This window comes from Melopsittacus undulatus, chromosome 6, assembly GCF_012275295.1.
Source record: "Melopsittacus undulatus isolate bMelUnd1 chromosome 6, bMelUnd1.mat.Z, whole genome shotgun sequence".
NCBI classification, from domain to species: Eukaryota; Metazoa; Chordata; class Aves; order Psittaciformes; family Psittaculidae; genus Melopsittacus; species Melopsittacus undulatus.
In genome coordinates this window covers 60581233-60599552 of record NC_047532.1, presented here as the reverse complement: position 1 = coordinate 60599552, position 18320 = coordinate 60581233, and the positions used below count along the sequence as shown (strand labels likewise).

At 36.5% G+C, this 18320-nt stretch overlaps 1 protein-coding gene across 1 annotated transcript in view; it reads right to left on the bottom strand.

Moving 5' to 3' along the window:
- NTNG1 (netrin G1) overlaps positions 1-18320 on the bottom strand; it is a 171162-nt gene that overhangs the window by 18100 nt on the left and 134742 nt on the right. The window contains exons 8-9 of the mRNA XM_034063872.1: positions 15329-15496; positions 9725-9862 (exon numbers count right to left, since the gene is read on the bottom strand). Coding sequence (XP_033919763.1) covers positions 9725-9862; positions 15329-15496 — 306 coding nt within the window. The remainder of the gene's footprint in view (positions 1-9724; positions 9863-15328; positions 15497-18320) is intronic.

Genomic DNA, 18320 nt, shown 5'->3' with positions numbered 1-18320 from the left:
AGGAACAAATGTCAGAGACTGGTACTCAGTCCTGTAAGAACTGTGTTGGGATTTACACATGCAGAATTGTGATAGAGAACTGAGCGAACAGTAGTGTAATAAAGTTTGCCCATGTTACAAAATTATTGTGGATGTAAAGACCTTCAGAAGAATTTCTAGGATGCTGGGTGATAGCACAGTAAATGGTAGATAAAATTCAGTGCTCAATGCACCTCAAGATACCTTGGCTTTTACCACTTGGGAAAGGGATCTTAAGAGTAGTTTGAGGTATTTTTTGAAAATATTGACTTAATGATCATCATCAGTCAAAAAAGCAAATTGATTTTTTTAGAACAGGAAAAAAAGAATGAAATGGAAAACACCATAATGTCACCATATAACTTCATGATGTGCCCATCTCTTTAATGCTGCATGAAGTTCTGCATGTTGAAAAGGTACTACCAAGAAAAGTAGAATAGAGAACAATCATAGACATAAACAGTTCCTGTAAAAGTACAGATTAAACTGATTAGGCTTCTTCAGCACAAAGAAAAGAAGATAGACTGAAGGAAAATAAAATAGACTTTATAAAAACACAAATGTCACGGAAAAAGTGAACTGTAAATGATGATTCATTTATTTTTATTACCACTTTCAACTAAGAACTAGGAAGTACAAAATGAAATTGTCAGCCATCCCAATAAAACAAATAAATTATTATTATTATAATTATTATTATTATCATGATCATCACATCATAATTGTAAACTTGTGCTCAGGACATTTGGAAAACAAAAGTATATCTCAAGAAGTGTTTAGGCAAATCAGTGCATGAAAGGCTCGTTGAGACCAACCGAATATGAAGATACTGATGAACTCTTTAGCTAAGAATATCTGTAAGCTGTAGCTTCTTAGTGTTTGGATACTTATGCTGAATAAAATAGCACTCAAGTCCACTACTGCGAGACAGAGGACACAAGGGTGAATTGATCCCTGGTCAAATTCAGTACAGGCTTTCTCATTTACTGTCTATAAGCACGCAGTAATGAAGATAAATACACAACTCAGAGGAGTGACACACTTTGAAGACTAGCTCTAAAACAGGCTAGGTAAGGTAGTCAGAAAACCATATGGTGAAGTGGGAATTAGGAAATGCAAAAAGGCACTTCTGGTATGTGTTTTAGTAAAGAGCTCAGATCTTGAAATGTCTTGATTGTTTTCAGAAATTCATTGCAGAAGTACTCAGTGATGATAAGTAATAACTCCTTTACTTCAACTAAATGTCTTTACAACCTTCAGTCTGATAATTTGTTTTCCCACCTCTATATATTATTCATAACAAATACTTTCAATGAGTAATGAATCACAGAATCACAGAATGGTTTGGGTTGGAAAGGACTTTAAGATCACCTAGTTCCAACCTCCCTGACACGAGCAGGGACACCACACACTAAACCATATCACCCAAGACTTCATCCAACCTGGCCTTGAATACTGCCAGGGATGGAGCATTCACAACAGGACCTCAGATAATAGTAGCAGTTAATTAAAAGCTTTAAGTTCATTAGCTGCTAGGTACTACAGTACTCAGCTGTGTAGAAATACAAACTTGAAGTTAGAAATGATGATTACTTATGGATTACATCCTTTCAGCATGTTCAAATTCAGGGCAGAAACACACTTTTTACCTCAGATGTGCCCCAATGTACCTAGAATAACTCTGAAATCCATTAAAAGTGGAAGCTAGTCTTTTGTAATTTAAATTTACATATATGCTGAATCTTGGCATACCTAGTTCCATGGTATCCATTTATTAACACATAATATCAAAAGGGATTTTGTTTTTTTTACTTTAAATAACACTGGTAAAGCTTACCTTCTGCTAGGGAAAGCAGTCAACAACTTGCAAGTTAAAACCTATCAGCTTCTTCTAAACTAAATTCTAGGTTTCACATCTCTTGGGAGAGTTGTATGTGCACATGTGTAAAGAAGTTAATAACTACTACAGTTTTAATAATCAGCATGTGCTAGTGTCAGCAATGCCATCAGCTGCATTAGTGTCAAGATAGGAAGTGTCAACTCTCTTTAATTGCCTCAGGTCAGTAGTTTTCATCTGCATTTAAACAGGATAGAGATTACTTATTTGTAAGTGATCCTTTTAAGGCCCCTCAGAAAACCATCCCATCTGGGTGTGTCTGTGGTGCTACTGATCTCTTTATTTCTGTCCTCATAAAAAGGCAGTAAGCAGGCAAATTACACAGAAGTTATGGCCACTGAGCAGGGTTGAAAGGAAAGTAGGACAGAATTTTCAGAGGAAAAGCAGTCCTGCTCCTCATTGTTCAAATGAACATTTAATAATTTATAACAACTGAGTTATAAGTTTCCCCTTCAATACGTTTTCAAACACCAATAGATTAAGTGGTTATTGCTATAGGCTTTATGTTCTATTTCATGTACCTAATAAAAGTTTATCTAGTGGAACTTACTTGTGTCTTTTTGATCTGTTCCTGACAGCAATATACTATATTAAAATATTTATCACTGTGCTATCAAATATTAACCATTTTTAAATCATCTGATTGAAGAAAACAAATAATGTTACTTGTTTAACTTTTCATGAATTCCATATATTTAGTTGTTTAGAACCCTTCTGTGATACAGCACCAAAAATACTGAAGACCATGGGAATTGCATTCAATCATTTTAAATTGGGCTGTTTTGAAATGCACTCTGCTCACATCCATCATCACTGTTCATTTTGGCTCTGCATGCAGAATTCTAGTTTTGCTGTCTGTAGAATTTTTGATTATGCTTCAGTACAGGAGAATCTTAGAGAGCTGATTCTTCTTCTGTAGGTTAGTGGGTTTTGTAACTATTTTTGGGAGAGTTTTGAACTCTTTTCCTTCCTCCCCTCCCCCCCCCCCCGGAAAAAAAGTTCTTAGGAAGTTTCCCTAATCATCCATTTGCTCATCCATCTGAAATTATGTGGCTTTGTCTGATATTGAATACAAGCAACTTGCTGAACTAAAAAGTGAATGATCTAACAATGGAAACAAGAGAATACTGATCCTACAGATGTGCTACAGCTGTATGGCAGCCTAGTCCAGCCTAAGTGCTGGTTACCATTTGAGCAAGTTATGCTCTCCCAGGGTGCTCCTGCTTGCTCAACCCATTACTGATTCATATCACAGAACTAACACAGCAGAAAACTCATCTATTTTTTTTGTTAGTATCCTGCTGAGTTAGATCTGAAATGGTTCAATGAAAGGTCAAACAAGTGCCTGAGAGATTGCTAGGGGTGTGGGACTAAATAGCAGGGAATTGAGAGAAGAGGGATTGCAGCACTTGCAATAAGGGCAGTTTAGACAGCCATGGAATAGCAGCTTTGAAGCTGACACCTGTGCAAGATCAAGAGCAGGGCAATCTCTGCTCCAGTCCAATCCTTCACCTTGCTGGGGAAAAATTCTTCCATTAAAGGTCAGGTGTATAAATGTTGCTACTGAACCATTTCTTTTCACTTTGGAGAAAGCATGTCTGATTACCAGGTTATCAGAGTAAATCTTTCGAAGAACTGTAGCTCTCTGTTAATAGCCTGGTGCCTCTTAATAAGATGTTAACTGTGCTAACTAGCCCCATTTTCTATGCCTCATTCTTGGGTTGTTTTTTGATCCATTATTTTCTTTCGCTTCTTCCACTTATCCCCCCCCCAGGTGTTACCATCCTGTAATCCAACACCATCTCCATCCTGTTCATATAAGCCTTCCAGCATAGAGATGCTGCAAGCATGTCCTTAAGGTCACCAACACCCCTCTAGTCTTTTCCTCTTGCAGATTCTTCCATTGCCCCAGTATTCCACACACTTTGTAAGTAGCAGTATTAAAAGCAGCTTGAAACTTGATCCCCAGCCTAGCATACTGCGTCAGCTATGTAAATCTGTGTAATAACTATACAGAGAAAGCATCCCATGTTTTCGTGTTCTCTGTGTTCTTCATAGAGAAAAGATACTTCATTTAAAAATGGTATTTAACAAAAACTGTGTTCTGACATGTTTATTCTGCCTAAAGTCTTCTCTCCCCAGACGGGTATCAACCTTTTTCTCCTAATTTTCTCCAGTGTCTCCAGTATATAATTTTTGCTTTATAAAAATAATACCATTTCATCAGATACATACTTTGTTGAACAATTTTCTAGGTATCCCTATATCTGTACGGTTATTCTGTGGGTCATGTATTTTGTAAGAAATACTTTAATATTCACATTCATGTTGTCTTTTCTCAGTTTTAAAACTTATAAGATATCAAAATGACATTACACATGTAAGGCGTCAGTATGTGTCCCCTGAGGTGAGTGCAATAAGTCTTTTGCATTGTCTGAGAATCTTGCCCCATAACACTGTAGTTTTGTTTGTCATCTTGCCTTGCTTGTCTTACATCTGTAAGTCGTAATTTACCTTGAGTTGCAGCACTGGAATTCTGGATTAATTTAAGGACAACTAGTCTGGATTTAAATTGGGAGCCATTTGAAGCAGAGTTTTTTCCTCTTCCATTCAAACCCCTGTACACACAATTTTTTTATTCTGCATAACAATCATGTGAGATAGGTACTGTGAAAGCAGTATTTCATGTATGAAGATCAGAGGTAGATTGTTCCTTGTGGACAGCAATGTTCAGCTCCATCAGCACTTTATCCTTATATTCAATCAATTCTCTCTACTTTTTACTTCCTCCAGCTCCGAGCATGGCAGTGTACTTACTAGCACCAGTCCTGATACCAAAACACACCAGAAATGAAAGCACATTCATACACACTGTAATCCTGACCAGCTGAAAGCATTAAAACTGCCACTGGTAGAAAGATTTTAATAATATAAAAAACTATAGAAGGATTGTCTATCCTACAACACAGACAGTTGTAGAAGTGAATAGGAAGGCAGGGCACAACTTCAGTGTGTAGGTATTGAGGATTCGCAGGATACATTTGTATACAAGCATGCATTAAGATCACTAACCTTCAGTGTGGGGGGGTTGTATTTAATATTTAAATAAATATTAAAAATGATTTAAATATTTATATCCCTCTTCCCCAAAAGATTTATTTATTTATTTATTTTAGAAATGGATGGCAACATGTCTTTTCTTGCTGTATTGTAAACACAAATTTCCAAAAGCAAATATTAATATAAGTTTCAGAGTTACAATTTCAGGTTTGATTTTCTTTGGCAATCCAACCTGCATAATGACTTTGATTAAATGCCTCAGCTTCTAACATTTGTAACAGATAATAAGATGAACACAAAAAAACCCCTTATATTTAAATAATCATATAAGAAATTGAATTTACAATGTGACAGAATATGAATTATCGAACAGGCTGCAGAATAATACAAATTCAGTCTGGTAGACAGATACCAGTACTGAAGGCAGCTTAAGCATTGATGAAAAGAGTGTAGTTATTTGCCTGCTTTAATACAATCTATTTAAAATGAATGATAAAGGGTAAAAAAAAAAAGTAAACTACTCAGAGCTTGACTTAAGGCATCTGTTTGAAAACGAATTCACTAATTGTTTAAGATTTGCACCATTGAGCAAAGATTATTTGAAACAGTGATTCACAACAAATAACATGCTGAATTTAATCTGGGTACAAGCTACAGCTGGGAAGTCTTGTACTCGGTCTAGGCTTTTGTGCGGCTGCAGCTTCAATGTCTTTATTTGCTTATTGGCAATATGAAGAGAGAGAGTGAATAATATTTATCATTGGACCTTCCCTCACCTTTCCTTCTGTGTGGGGTGATCACGCCTAAGGAAAGTTCAAGCTGTGCTCGTAAACAGAGATTGACAAAAGAGTCACTTTTTTTTTCCTTGTCTGGATAAATTTGCAGCTGGTTTTGGAATCGATTCTTGCGTGTGTGAAATTAAAAGGTGTTATTTTTAAATGCTCCAGAATGTCATGGCCAAGAAATGAGAAATATTTAAGGCTATGAGGAGTACACTTAGAAAGTCAAATTAATGTTCCTCTTAATATCTTGTCTTCACTCAGTTTTTAAAAACTCTGGCAGTTCTTCTGTGTGTAAAACTTTCTACCCTTTCTTAAAGGTTCCTGTTATCACAAAGCACTGTGTTCAGTTTAAGACTGGCCCAAAACAGCTACAGTTGCTGGTTAAATTTCTTGCCAGGCTCGGAGCTTTTTATTCTGTTTTTATTTTCATTTTTAACAGATATAATTTATAAATTATATTTTTTTCTATTTATAAAATAGACAAAATGGAACATATAGCTATGAATTTTCTGATGTTTCTGCAATTCTTCAGAATTCTTATGTTTCTGGAAAAGGTTTTAGGAACAGACTGTTCTATTCTTAATTCATTCCTTGTGCTTTGATCTATGTATGCATGCTGGTGAGAAAACCATTGTCACTATACGGGAGGGAGGCAGACAGCTAAAGCCCAGCAGCTTCCCCACATGCACAATGCCTGTGGCATGAATGGTTCTGAGGGAGGGCTTAGACGTAGCACAAGACACAGTTGCATCTTTTGTGCCTCTTTTTCTGAGAGCAGCAAACCTTCCTGTACCAACCAGACCCTGCTGACTGCTATGTCTACACAGCATAAACTCTGAATTCAGTAAGGTAACAGTGCTTTTTATCTGGGAGGCAAAGTCTAAAATTGCATCTGACCTCTGTGTGCACAGAGATGCCAAGTGATGAGTGCTCTGCCTAGATCCTCAGAGGTTTTAGCTGAAATCAGTACCTAAATGAATACTTCTGAGGATAATAGCTTCTGTGTCTTTTGACTGTGTATGGTACAAGGTAGATTCTGAACAGTAATTTATCAAATGGTAGATTGTGAGTCTTAGAAAACACAATGAGGTTTGACCATTGGTTTTCCCCAAAGATGATTAGTTATGTACAAAACTAAGTCAATCCCTGTACTAATAAACTTGTACAATTAATTAAACTAGCTATGGTACAGGTTTATTTATAGGTCAAGCTTCTGGTTGTCCTAGGTCAATGATTTTTAGCAACAAAGAACCATAAGACTGGATTTTCTTAACAATGCCAATAGGCTATGTATAACAAAAGGTAAAGAAACATACTGGTCTGTTGAGTCTGTGTGTGCATCATCCATCTTTGCTTGTATACATTTCTGTACAGCACAAGCTCAGCAAAACAGATCAAACCCACATGCTATTTGTCCAGGCAAATAATCTTTTTGAGCTTTTTTAAAGCAGCAGAATGAGTTTTCATTTTTATTCTATATTGGGGGTTGCTTGCTTGCCCAGTCATTTGTTTAGATTTCAACGGGAAAATAACAAACAAAGCTAAAATGCCACACTACAAAATTAAATGAATTGGAATTCTGTTCTTCCATGAAAAGACTTGAAATGAGTTTTAAATCAGTGCGTGCTTGGTAAAACACAGCAATTTGATATCTGTTCCATAATACTGACATCTGCATCCAGTTGTTTTTCTTCTCAATTTGATCAGATAATTTGATCATAGAATCCTAGAGTAATTTGGGTGGGAAGGGACCTTAGAGATCACCCAGTTCCAACCCATTCTGCCACACGCAGGGACACCTTCCACTAGACCAGATTGTTCGAAACCCTGCTCAACCCGGCCTTGAACATTTCCAGGGATGGGGCAATCACAGCTTCTCTGGGCAACCTATGCCAGTGCCTCACCACCCTCACAGTGAAACCTGGAGAATATCAGTTACACAGTCAGACTGAGATTTGTTCAGAAAATTACAACAGTGAAGGAAACTTAGTTATTTGTCAGCAAATATAGAGGCACTAGCTTGCATTTCCAGAAACTACCTAAAACTTAAAAAAAATATGCTAATTCAGCTAAAATCAGCCAAATTATATGTTTGGCTCAAAAAAAATCCACATTAAAAGAACATTATTTGGGTTATAATGTCCAAACCTGAAAAGACAGCAAATAGTAATTGCACTGACAAGCTAGTATATAGTTTATTATATTAATCACATGACTGTAAAGTTTGTTCCACAGACCTCCAGACCTGTTCAATATCTCAGCTACTTAATATTTTTTTTTCACCCACTGTGTGGATGTGGTGTTTACTGTACTTGATTCAAATTCCACTGCAGAGAATCACATTGATTTCCTTTTCTATTTTTGTTTTCTTGTGGTTCCTTTCACTATAACTGGTATCACAGTGCTTCACAAATTCTAATGTTTACTTTGCTGGCACCCAGGGTAAGGTACAGTGGTTGTGACAACCTCCTTCTCCATGAGGGATGCAATGCAAAGGGAGATCTTACGATTTCTGAGTACCCTGTTTTTGAGATACCTATGATCTGATTTTTTGAAATATTAACAATTTGAAACACTACTTTGCTTACTTTCAGCTGCAACTGTAAGTACTCAATAATCTTGTGACTCAAAATTCAAGTGTAGTCATCTAGAAAATGAGAATACAGTTAGCAATCACATGTGAAAAGTATAGTTTAAATAACCTGCTAAATATAAACAGGAGCTTTCTGGCAGAAGCTGAGGAAGTCCAATTTTCTCGGGTAACATTTAACTGCATTGCTTATGTAAGCTTCCTTTCTCTTCATACACTATCTTTAATGCTAATTGGTTAATTATCACAATCTTTCCTCAAATTTGCTTTTTGTTCCACATACATTTGTGGAATTATCACAAGCCCTGATTTTCTACTTCAGAGGTATCATCCCTTCAACAGTCAGCAGTATTGGCTAGCCTTATTGTTTGTTTTAACATTTATGATATAAGGTTCACCTTTTTTTTTTGAGTATTTAGAGCATTTGTGTGGCTATATGGACAATTTTAAAAGATCTATCTAACCAGTGTTAGTAATTACATTCTGTCTTGTGTTTCTCAGTCTTAAAAATCAAAAGCAAGCTCTTGTAGAACTCTGTTGTTAATGTGTGTGTGAGAATGTAGAGGCAAGGAGAAAAGGTGGGGGAAAAACATGAGAGGACTCTCCAGATTTACTGGAAGTAGTTGATCAAAACACTTACAAAGAATAAATCTTAACAATTTACTACAAAAGAAATTTGCAATAAAAGAGTAATCCTGTATATACCAATGTGATATTTCCACTCACTTGTTCACAAAACCTGTTAACCAGAAGAGACGCTAAATATACAGCTAAGCATTGAAACAACACCTGCTGTAGGAATATTTACACAAAATTTCAACTCCTATTTCTAAGGATGTTAAGTATACCTCTATTTTTTTTATTTTAATTTTTTTTATCCTTTAGCTTTTGTCTCATTTTCACTAATTATAACAGGTAATGAGCCAGCATTTCACAATTTTATTGTTCAGGGACAGAGTTTTAAGCTTCGAAAGCATGGTTAAATCACTCAAGAAGTTGAAGTTTACTACAGAAAAAGTGAACATGCAGAGAAATCACCTTTTGTCTTTTAGTAGGAGTTTTAAATTTGAAGTTAATATACTGATGCTTTAGTGTACAAAACTTATTTCACACTTGGGAAGACATGCATATTTATATATTTCAGTGAGAGCTTCTCCAGGAGTTAGCAAGAGAGAGGACACTGAAGGCATAATGAAATAAACGGATGGCACAGTCAATGTCTTCATCTGGGAGTCTCTGAAAAGGTTCAGACACTATGGTATTCTTACAGCTCGTAGAATGTTTTGCTCATTTTCTGCTCTTACGTAGCTGCACGTGATAACATACAGACACAGAGGCAGCAAAGTTGCAGAAGAGGGGCGACTCTGAGTTACTTACGTTGACAGCCCAAGCTGTGCCAGATATATCCCGGCAGACATTTATCACATTTAGGCCCTGATGTTCCCTCCTTACACTCACAAAATCCTCTGTCATTACAGCGATCATGGACTGAACCAAAAGGGTTACAATAACAGTCTGCAGAAACAAGACAACACATATACACTGGATTCAGGTCTACATATGGTGATAATTCATTCAATACCAATTAAGGGTGCATTTCCAGTGCTAAAGGTAAAGGAAGACTGTCTGTTAAGGATATCTAGAGTAGTGAATATAACTACTATAAGCCCATTTATTTGTTTGTGTATGTCATTTCAGGGAGAGACCTTTTATGATGTAAACAGAAGAGATATAAAACAGAAGATACCGTGGACTTTGAGGATAGGTGATTGTAACAGATTCTCTTTTGGTAAGAATATTTTCAACAGTATAATGAAGATTAGAATAGCTTTGCATAGTATGGATTTATCAATGTGCCATCAAGGTGAAATGTTTTGCATTATTAAAATAGGCTTATCTGTATTATTCAATATTTTCAGAAGTGCTGAATGTCTTTACAGGGCTATATAAACGCACTTTACAAATTTCCAAGATAGTCTTCCTTTATAGTTTTGAGCAGCATAATTTGTGTGGATATTTGCCATTAAACTGATGAGATTGTATTTATCAGTGACATTAATAAACCTTTTCCATATTTCACAATGAAAACCTTGGGGTGAGCACCAGTGTAATGCAAAACTTATCAGAACTGGCTTTACACTGCCATTTTAATTTCTCTCACCTCCCAGTGGGCAGATGGAAAATGTGATGAGACTCATTGTCTGCTGTATATTTTTTACATGTGTTCAACTAATTAAAGAATGACTAGGGTAAGCACTTCCTCCCACAACACTTACCGTGTTGTTATTCACAGCCCTTTTCTTTAATGTGATTACAATATCCCTGTTCAGCTTTTGGCTAGCTGAACAAACACAAAAGACTGTAGAAGGCAGAGCTCATTTTTGACACTCCTGTTCTTCAGTTTATTTATATATATGTGTATATATATATTCTAATGAAGGGCTGTATTTTATTTGTATGTAGACCCATGTAGACCCAGAGTAACTCCACTGTCAACTGAGACCACAGACACTTTTTGGCAGCATCTGATCTCTGCTGCTAGTGAAGGCAAAAGATACACAAATCAATTCCTGAATCTGGGCAACCTGCTGGGAGTCTGGCTTTGTATGTCTCTGAATCAGTGCTACTTTGATGACTGCCTTTGGCAGTTGTTCCCCAGCATGAGGTTAAACCTGAGCAGTATTATAAATAACAAAATGGAATTTAATTGGGAAGTAAAAAATATATTTATATAAAAAAAGAAGTCCAATGGAAAAACTGCAACAGGAAAAAATTACCAGGAATATATTTGTCATCTGTTGCCTCAGTGTTTATTAACTAGAAATTACAGATGGCACTTTGAACATTTGGTATGCTGAAGAATAGTTACCTTTGGCAAACAGAGTTCCACAATAGTAATAAGTCAATTAGCTAGCACCATTCATTAATGAAGTTGGAAACTGACATGCCAAAAATACTGTGCAAGACTGAGTAGAATTATGGCACAGTGAGTGCCATTTGAAAAGCTGGCATTTCTGATATTAATCAGATGTATGAAGTGTTTATGTAAACAGGCATAGAACTGAGATACATATTGAATGCAGGAAGTAAAATTTGCTTCAAAAATGTTTATAGAAAACCTTGAAAGACAAAAAGCTTGGAATTATATTATAAAGAGGGCCCAGTTCTTGTAAATTAAAAATAGCTTGGTTGGACATAAAGGAGTTACAGTGATTTAAGAAAGTGTGAAACACATGTATGGGCTATGATCTGAATATTACAGGTACATAATGGTATATTTTCCAGAGAACAAGAACCTGATCCTGAATCAGTGAAAGCTTTCCTACTGAACTCGATCATATAAATACATAGAGTACCAGGCCCATATTGTGCTGTTTGAGGGAAAGTAGATAGCGGAAACAAAATTTTAAGCTAGGCCCTTTTATAAAAGTAGTAGATCAAATCAGAACACTAAACAGACCCAGTAACCTTTAGCAACTGAATCTGTTTTCCACCTTGCCCGGTACACAATTGATACCACAGATGTATAAACTACAGAGGTCCACTGAAGATTCAAGCTCATTGTCCAACACAATATTATGGGCCGTGGAACACTTCCTAAGACCTGCCAAATACTCAAGATATTAAAAAGCTCAAAAGCCAAAATTCCAATGTGCCACATGTAGGCAGTATCTCCAATGCCCTTCCAACAGCAGGGCTTTCAGTAACATTAAATTAACATTCCCAGATCATCCTGATAAGCAGACCATACATTAGGTTCCAGGGTGGGGGAAAAAAACCTGAACTGGGATGGAATTTTCTTCCTAACCTCCATCTAGTGACTGACTGTTTGAAATATGGGAAGATGACAGTAGTAGTCATCTCTTCACTGAGATTCACAATATTAATGTGATGTTGCCAACAAAAGACAATGAAAATAAGTAAAAAAGCAGGTTGGGAAAATGGGCTGAAGCTTGCAGGCTTGCTCTTTATCAGTCTGGGTTGACAGTGGCTACAAGACAACCCTCAGCATTCACTTAACTATATATCCTTGGGATATATAGTTCAGGGTTTCTAAAGATCTCACAGGTGTTAATTGAAGCTTAAGCCTAAATGACTGCAAGGCTGGCTTTCTTGAAGGTGTAATTATAATTACCATTTCAGTGTTTATGTTATAAGGCAAAGGAAATATTTTATTACTCTGGGTCTACTTGGTAGTTTCCATGCTATCCATGCTTGCCAGTGTGAGTATTCACTGTAATGCAGGTTATTAGAGGACTTTATCAAGACCTTGTAGAAATAAAAAAGCTTAAGTTGTTAAATTCTTTTTCACTATAAGCATGTCAAGTGAATGATTTTTAGAAACTGAATTTGCCCGTAAGAGGTAATTTTGCAATTAACTGGCAAATCCACATTTTTTTTGATATTTCATTTTAGGAAATACACTATTTTGCTTCTAAAGAAATTAAGGGCATAATGAAATTAGATTTAAGCCCACTGTATAATGTGCTGCATTTGGTTCACTGGTAAAAACCTTCTCAGTATTTATATTTTTTGTAATTTGTCAGTTTAAAAAATGAAACATTTTATTTTTTCTTCATTTAGTTAGCATCAGATATGATTCACAGATTTGTTATCCATATACTTACCATATATATTTATGAAAATTGTGTAAGTAGTTTTGATAAATCAGAGCCAAAGCACTGTTAGCTGCCATTAAATTAGCTTATTCAAACATTTTTTACTTTTCTACATACATTGCTGAAGAGGAAAGAATTAGCCTGGAAAAAATTACTTTTGTATGGGAATAAGACTTGCATATGTCACTGGAAATCTGCTTATTTAAAATATTCATGCCAACATTTCACTCATACTTAAACCCCAAAATGCTGCTTTTAAACTCAGAGAAAAGAAAAATGAGCATTTCCAATAGAGCAAGACTCTTTGTGCTTGACCTAGAAGGATGGTGAATCCATCAACTCTCTCGAAGGTGAAAATAGTTTATATTTTGTCTGATTAAATATTAGGAGCCCCAGTTCAGGAAAGCACTTTAAGCAAACCATCTGTTTTCTGAAAAGTGCTTAGTTATCTGCTTCAATTCACTGACTTTAAGCTAGTAGTAGTATAAAAGTCTTCTTAAGCTGGTAAATCAGCTAGGATACTACACTTTGTATGCAGTATGATCACCATGATCCTGAAAACTGTCTTAATCCAACCAGAATATTATTTATTTAAAACAAATTACCTAATATGTAACAAAACAGGGTTTGATCCTATAGTTATCTCACACAGTACAGTTCTTATGGAGCCTGAGAATAAAAAGACTTCTGTTAAATGAAGTTTTTTTCATTTTATTTCTGCAGAGGCTGGGCAATTTTGAGGTACACGGTTGTTTTACTAAGATATTCTGAACATATCACTTCAAAATTAAAGTGTACTTATTTTTGATTCCTGGATTATTAACTTCCTTGTCTCATGTAGCTACAGCTACTGTCTTAACATTTCAGTGTACATAGGAAAACAACTGACTGAATGAGCTAATGAAAGTTCCCAAATAGAATAATTTAGTGTCATATTCATTAGGCCTCTTTAGGCAGCTGAAATGATGCAGCCCCGATGACATACCACTGATGTCCATCATCTACAGCCAACAAATACGAGGGACAGCAGATTTTTTCCAAGAAAATTTGATTGGGTTAATCTCCTCAGCACAGTCATACAAAATCATGACTTGCCTGCTAAAGTTCTTATTAACTCAGACTAATTAATGTCAAAGAAGATAATGCATTTTCTGAATGTGTTGCCAAGCAAAGTTAAAAGAAGAACACATAAAATGCAGTGTGTGGATGTATCTATGGGTTTATCACAAAATAAAATGTAAATCTATCAAGCTGCAGACTGAAAGAAATAATAGCAACCTAAATAGTTTCTGGCTTGAATCTCAGCAATGGATTATAAACAATATTGAAATATAATTTATTCACCCATAGTCTATTTTGGCATGAAAATATCTTATAAATACTCTTTGGTTTTGCTTCCTGGAAATGGAAAGAAAAAGAAATTGACAATGAAAATCCGGAACAGCTTCTACTTATTCTTATGTCTATAAGAGACACTACAGAATTAAATATTCTACCTCTGTTATTAGAGCAGTGTCTTTTGTGCTGCCTGTTAACTACTGCTCATTGTATGAGGCTTCCTTTATTGACTATGTTCAGACTTCACCTAGTGTCCAAATTTTTGCTGTCTGTGGTGACATGAGAGCAATGCATATTCTTCTACTGTGATAAAGATCTTTTTCTAATATTCCTTTTTTGCTACATTTTGACATTTTCTTTAATTCTGCATATTTATAGCTGATGTTAGGTCTAAAGCAACGTTTTCACCTAGGAATCCCTTTTCTAAACTGACGTCATGTCAAACTGATTTGACAAATTCTGCTCCTAACCACATAGACATAATTTCAATTTCTCCTGTAAGGAGAGGGGAGGTAACACTGCATTTACAGGCCTGTGCCTGGGAGCAGAATTAGCTGCAACCTGTTTTTATGAAGTGAATAAAAGGGATTCATAAGCACTGCTTCCCATTTCCTCTTGATGCAGCTGGCAACTTTTATAGGTTTCTAAGCAAGTAATCAAGAGTCTGCACTAATAATTAAAAAAATTAAACTGGGAACAGGTATTTTTGACTCAACCCTTCAGCTGTCACATGTGCAACTCCATCATGGTTCCCTTCTGCTGAAGGACAGCACAGTTTCTTGGGGGCTTCTGGATAAAGTCTTCCCAGGACCCTTAGTCAGAGGGCTCACTGTTGTATAGATCCATAATACCTCCTTGAGGCACTAAAGAAGCAACAGAAATGATGTGAAAAGTCTACACAGATGTTCTTATCCATTGAAAAAGCTCATTCTGGCTCAACTGGCAAGTAAGCAGCAGTAGTCTCTAGCAGCTGCCAGTAGTTGAAAATGCACAGAAGAAAAGCAGCAGTTATCCCGGGACTGACCTATGCACACATTTTCATCGTCCAGCTCTGCAGAAGCATTTCTGAAGTAGCCCAGCCTGCATAACTCACAGTGCTGACCTCTAGTGTTGTGCTTACAGCTCACGCAAATGACCGTATTGAGCAGCTCGATGTAACTGCACCGGTTGGAGTGCCCGAAGCATTCACAGTCTTTCAAGGAAGAACAGAAATGTATACAAAATGTATACAGCAGCAGAGTAATAGCACATTACATGCTTAGTAAAAATGAGTCATGAATAGAAGTATGAATGAATGCACATACATGTTAATCAATGTAACATGGACAACAGCAGATGTGTATCTGCAATGGAAGCGAAGTTTGTTTCAGGCAGGTTAGCGTGAACCAGCAACCATGGCATGACATCGAAGATTGGCTGTTGTTGGCAGACCTGATGGAACTGAAGCATTTGCAGTTGTAAACCTTTCAGGGGTACTGGAGGCTCAGTTCCCACTGACAGAAATGCGTGTCTTTTTGGACATTTGAGATGAGTATAAATCAAGGTCTGGGAAAAAACTTCCTCATATTAAAAATATCAAATACAGTGGACAAACCTGTCAAACTTCATCATGCTTAAATCCACAAACGTAAGTAAAATGAAAGCTTTGTTCTGACATAAACGACTATTATTAAAAAATACTACTGAATTCGGGATACTTTGGGAACCAAACTGTTTCAAGACCAAACAAATCTCTAGTTTGATAATTTTGCCAGCACTTGCTAAAACAATTATCAGGGAAGAAAGTTAAGGAAGAGAGGTGTTACTTAATAGCTACTTCTATTGTACTTCTGAGGTAAGCATTAACCCATTTTTTATATTCTGAGATGAAAAAGAGTTGGGCCAGAAAAGATCTCAAAAATTCTGAAATGTGTATGAATAGAAGGTGTGCTTTCTTCAGCCATCTGAAATGCAGTTGGCATAACAGCTGCTTTTTAAAAATCCCTTCTTTAAACATAGGATGCTGGTGCCTTTTAGTCTTTATTCACAAGCAGCGATTGGTTTTATGCAGAAAGAAGGAGAAATTAGAAATGTGTCAATATCATTATAAAAGGCACAGCTATGCTTTGTGTAGAAAGCTTGTCTAAGTCTGATCACTCAACTTAGATTAGGAGCCCAGAATGAATGCAGGAAAGGATATTAGGATGATCAGAGAAATAGCCTATTTAAAAAGTGAAGACTATGATAATTTGGCTTGTTTAGTATAGGAAACTGAAGACAGGAGCTATCACTGGGCTATAAATACATCAAGGAGATAACCTTCTGCCATTCTACGTGAATATCTGTGGTAATGGACAACACTGGCACAAGAAAAAATGGGTGTTAACTGGCCATTGAGAAATTTCAACTGGAAATTAGGAGATGGTATCTAGCCATTACTGAGATTCTTGAACACTCTTCCTATTTATAGCAAAAAACCTGATGCTTTAGAGATGTAGTTTATTAACAGATGAAAGAGGTTATGGTATGTTTCCTTCAGTAACTGAATACTGTATGCAATGACTTGGAATGGCTTCAAGGTCTTGAAGTTAACTCTAGCCTGTAATTACATAAAGCTGTAGCAGAGGGTGTAAAATGTTTCCACATATGAAAGGGGCCAAGTCTCCTCTGCTGCCTTTCCTATGGTATGCTGCTGATCATGTTGGGGGTACCTGGTGAGCCCAATGATTGTGACATAGGCCATCAGAGCAAATATTTGTGCTTGGCTATATTTTTATGAAGCAGTAACAATATAGGTACATGTTTATGAGTATGTTATGCACACAATGCATATATATATTTCCTTGGCCATTGTCTGACATAGCATACTGTAAATAGATTGTGACTTTTCTTAAACAGTACAACACTTATCACAACACAGGTTTCAATCTTGAGAGCTGTCTTTCCGCTGCTAGAAAACATTAATTCACATTTAGTTAACATATATATATTCTTGTTCTTTTCAATCTTATACTGCTACACCAATGTTTTGTAGTTCATGCTAACCTGATCATTTTGATGCCTATAAGCTGCTGGAGTACAGTAAAACATTTGATGTATTGGTCTCAGTATGTTACCACTTGACATAATTGAGTGGGGAGGAAAAAAGTGTTAATGTTTTGTTGTCTTTTGCAGCTGGTCAGTGTGATTCAGCATCTCAGCCAGCAGCTGAGTGGGTGGCTTTCTCCCCTAGTATATCCATCTTGCTTGAGTAAGAACTGCGTGTGTGGGTCAGAGGCAACAGATCTAAAAGTGGAAACTAGCACTGGCAAGCAGGAGTCACAGGGAAAATTGTTGCAAATTTTTATGTGTTTCATTTTTAAAATAAGAAAGACTGGTTAGTGACAAGCAATCTGATCCTTCTGAATCTCAGATTCAGAAGCAAGGTTCTCTTAGTCTCTGTGTCTGACAAAGGACCTGTCTTCTGTAGCCATTACAAATTTTAATGTTTCAAAAATAAGTAGACTATAAAGAAGTGCTACTAAATCAGACTATGCTACATCACCTTTCGTGTTTAAGTAGCAGAAAGAAATTGAGACTATTCTGTGAACAAATGACTGTGCTATTTCCACTCTGAAAGTCTGATATGACCTTTAATATTACTACACATAATTAGCCATTACAAAAGCACAAGAAACAAAGATGCACATTAAGTAATTCATTCTCTAACAAGCCTTGCTCCCAGTTGTGATTTATGAAAAGCTCAACATGAGCCAGCAATGTGTGCTTGCAGCCCAGAAAAGAAACCGTATTCTGGGCTGCATTAAAAGGAGTGTGGTCAGCAAGTTGAGGGAGGTGATTCTCCCCCTCCACTTGTGAGACCCCACCTTAAGTACTGCATCCAGCTCTGGGTGCCCCAATATAAGAAGGATGTGGACCTGCTCGAGTGGGTGCAGTGGAGCCTGAGGATGATCAGAAGGCTGGAGCACCTCCTCTAGAGGTTGAGAGAATTGGGGTTGCTCAATCTGAACAAGAGAAGATTCCAGTGAGTCCTTATA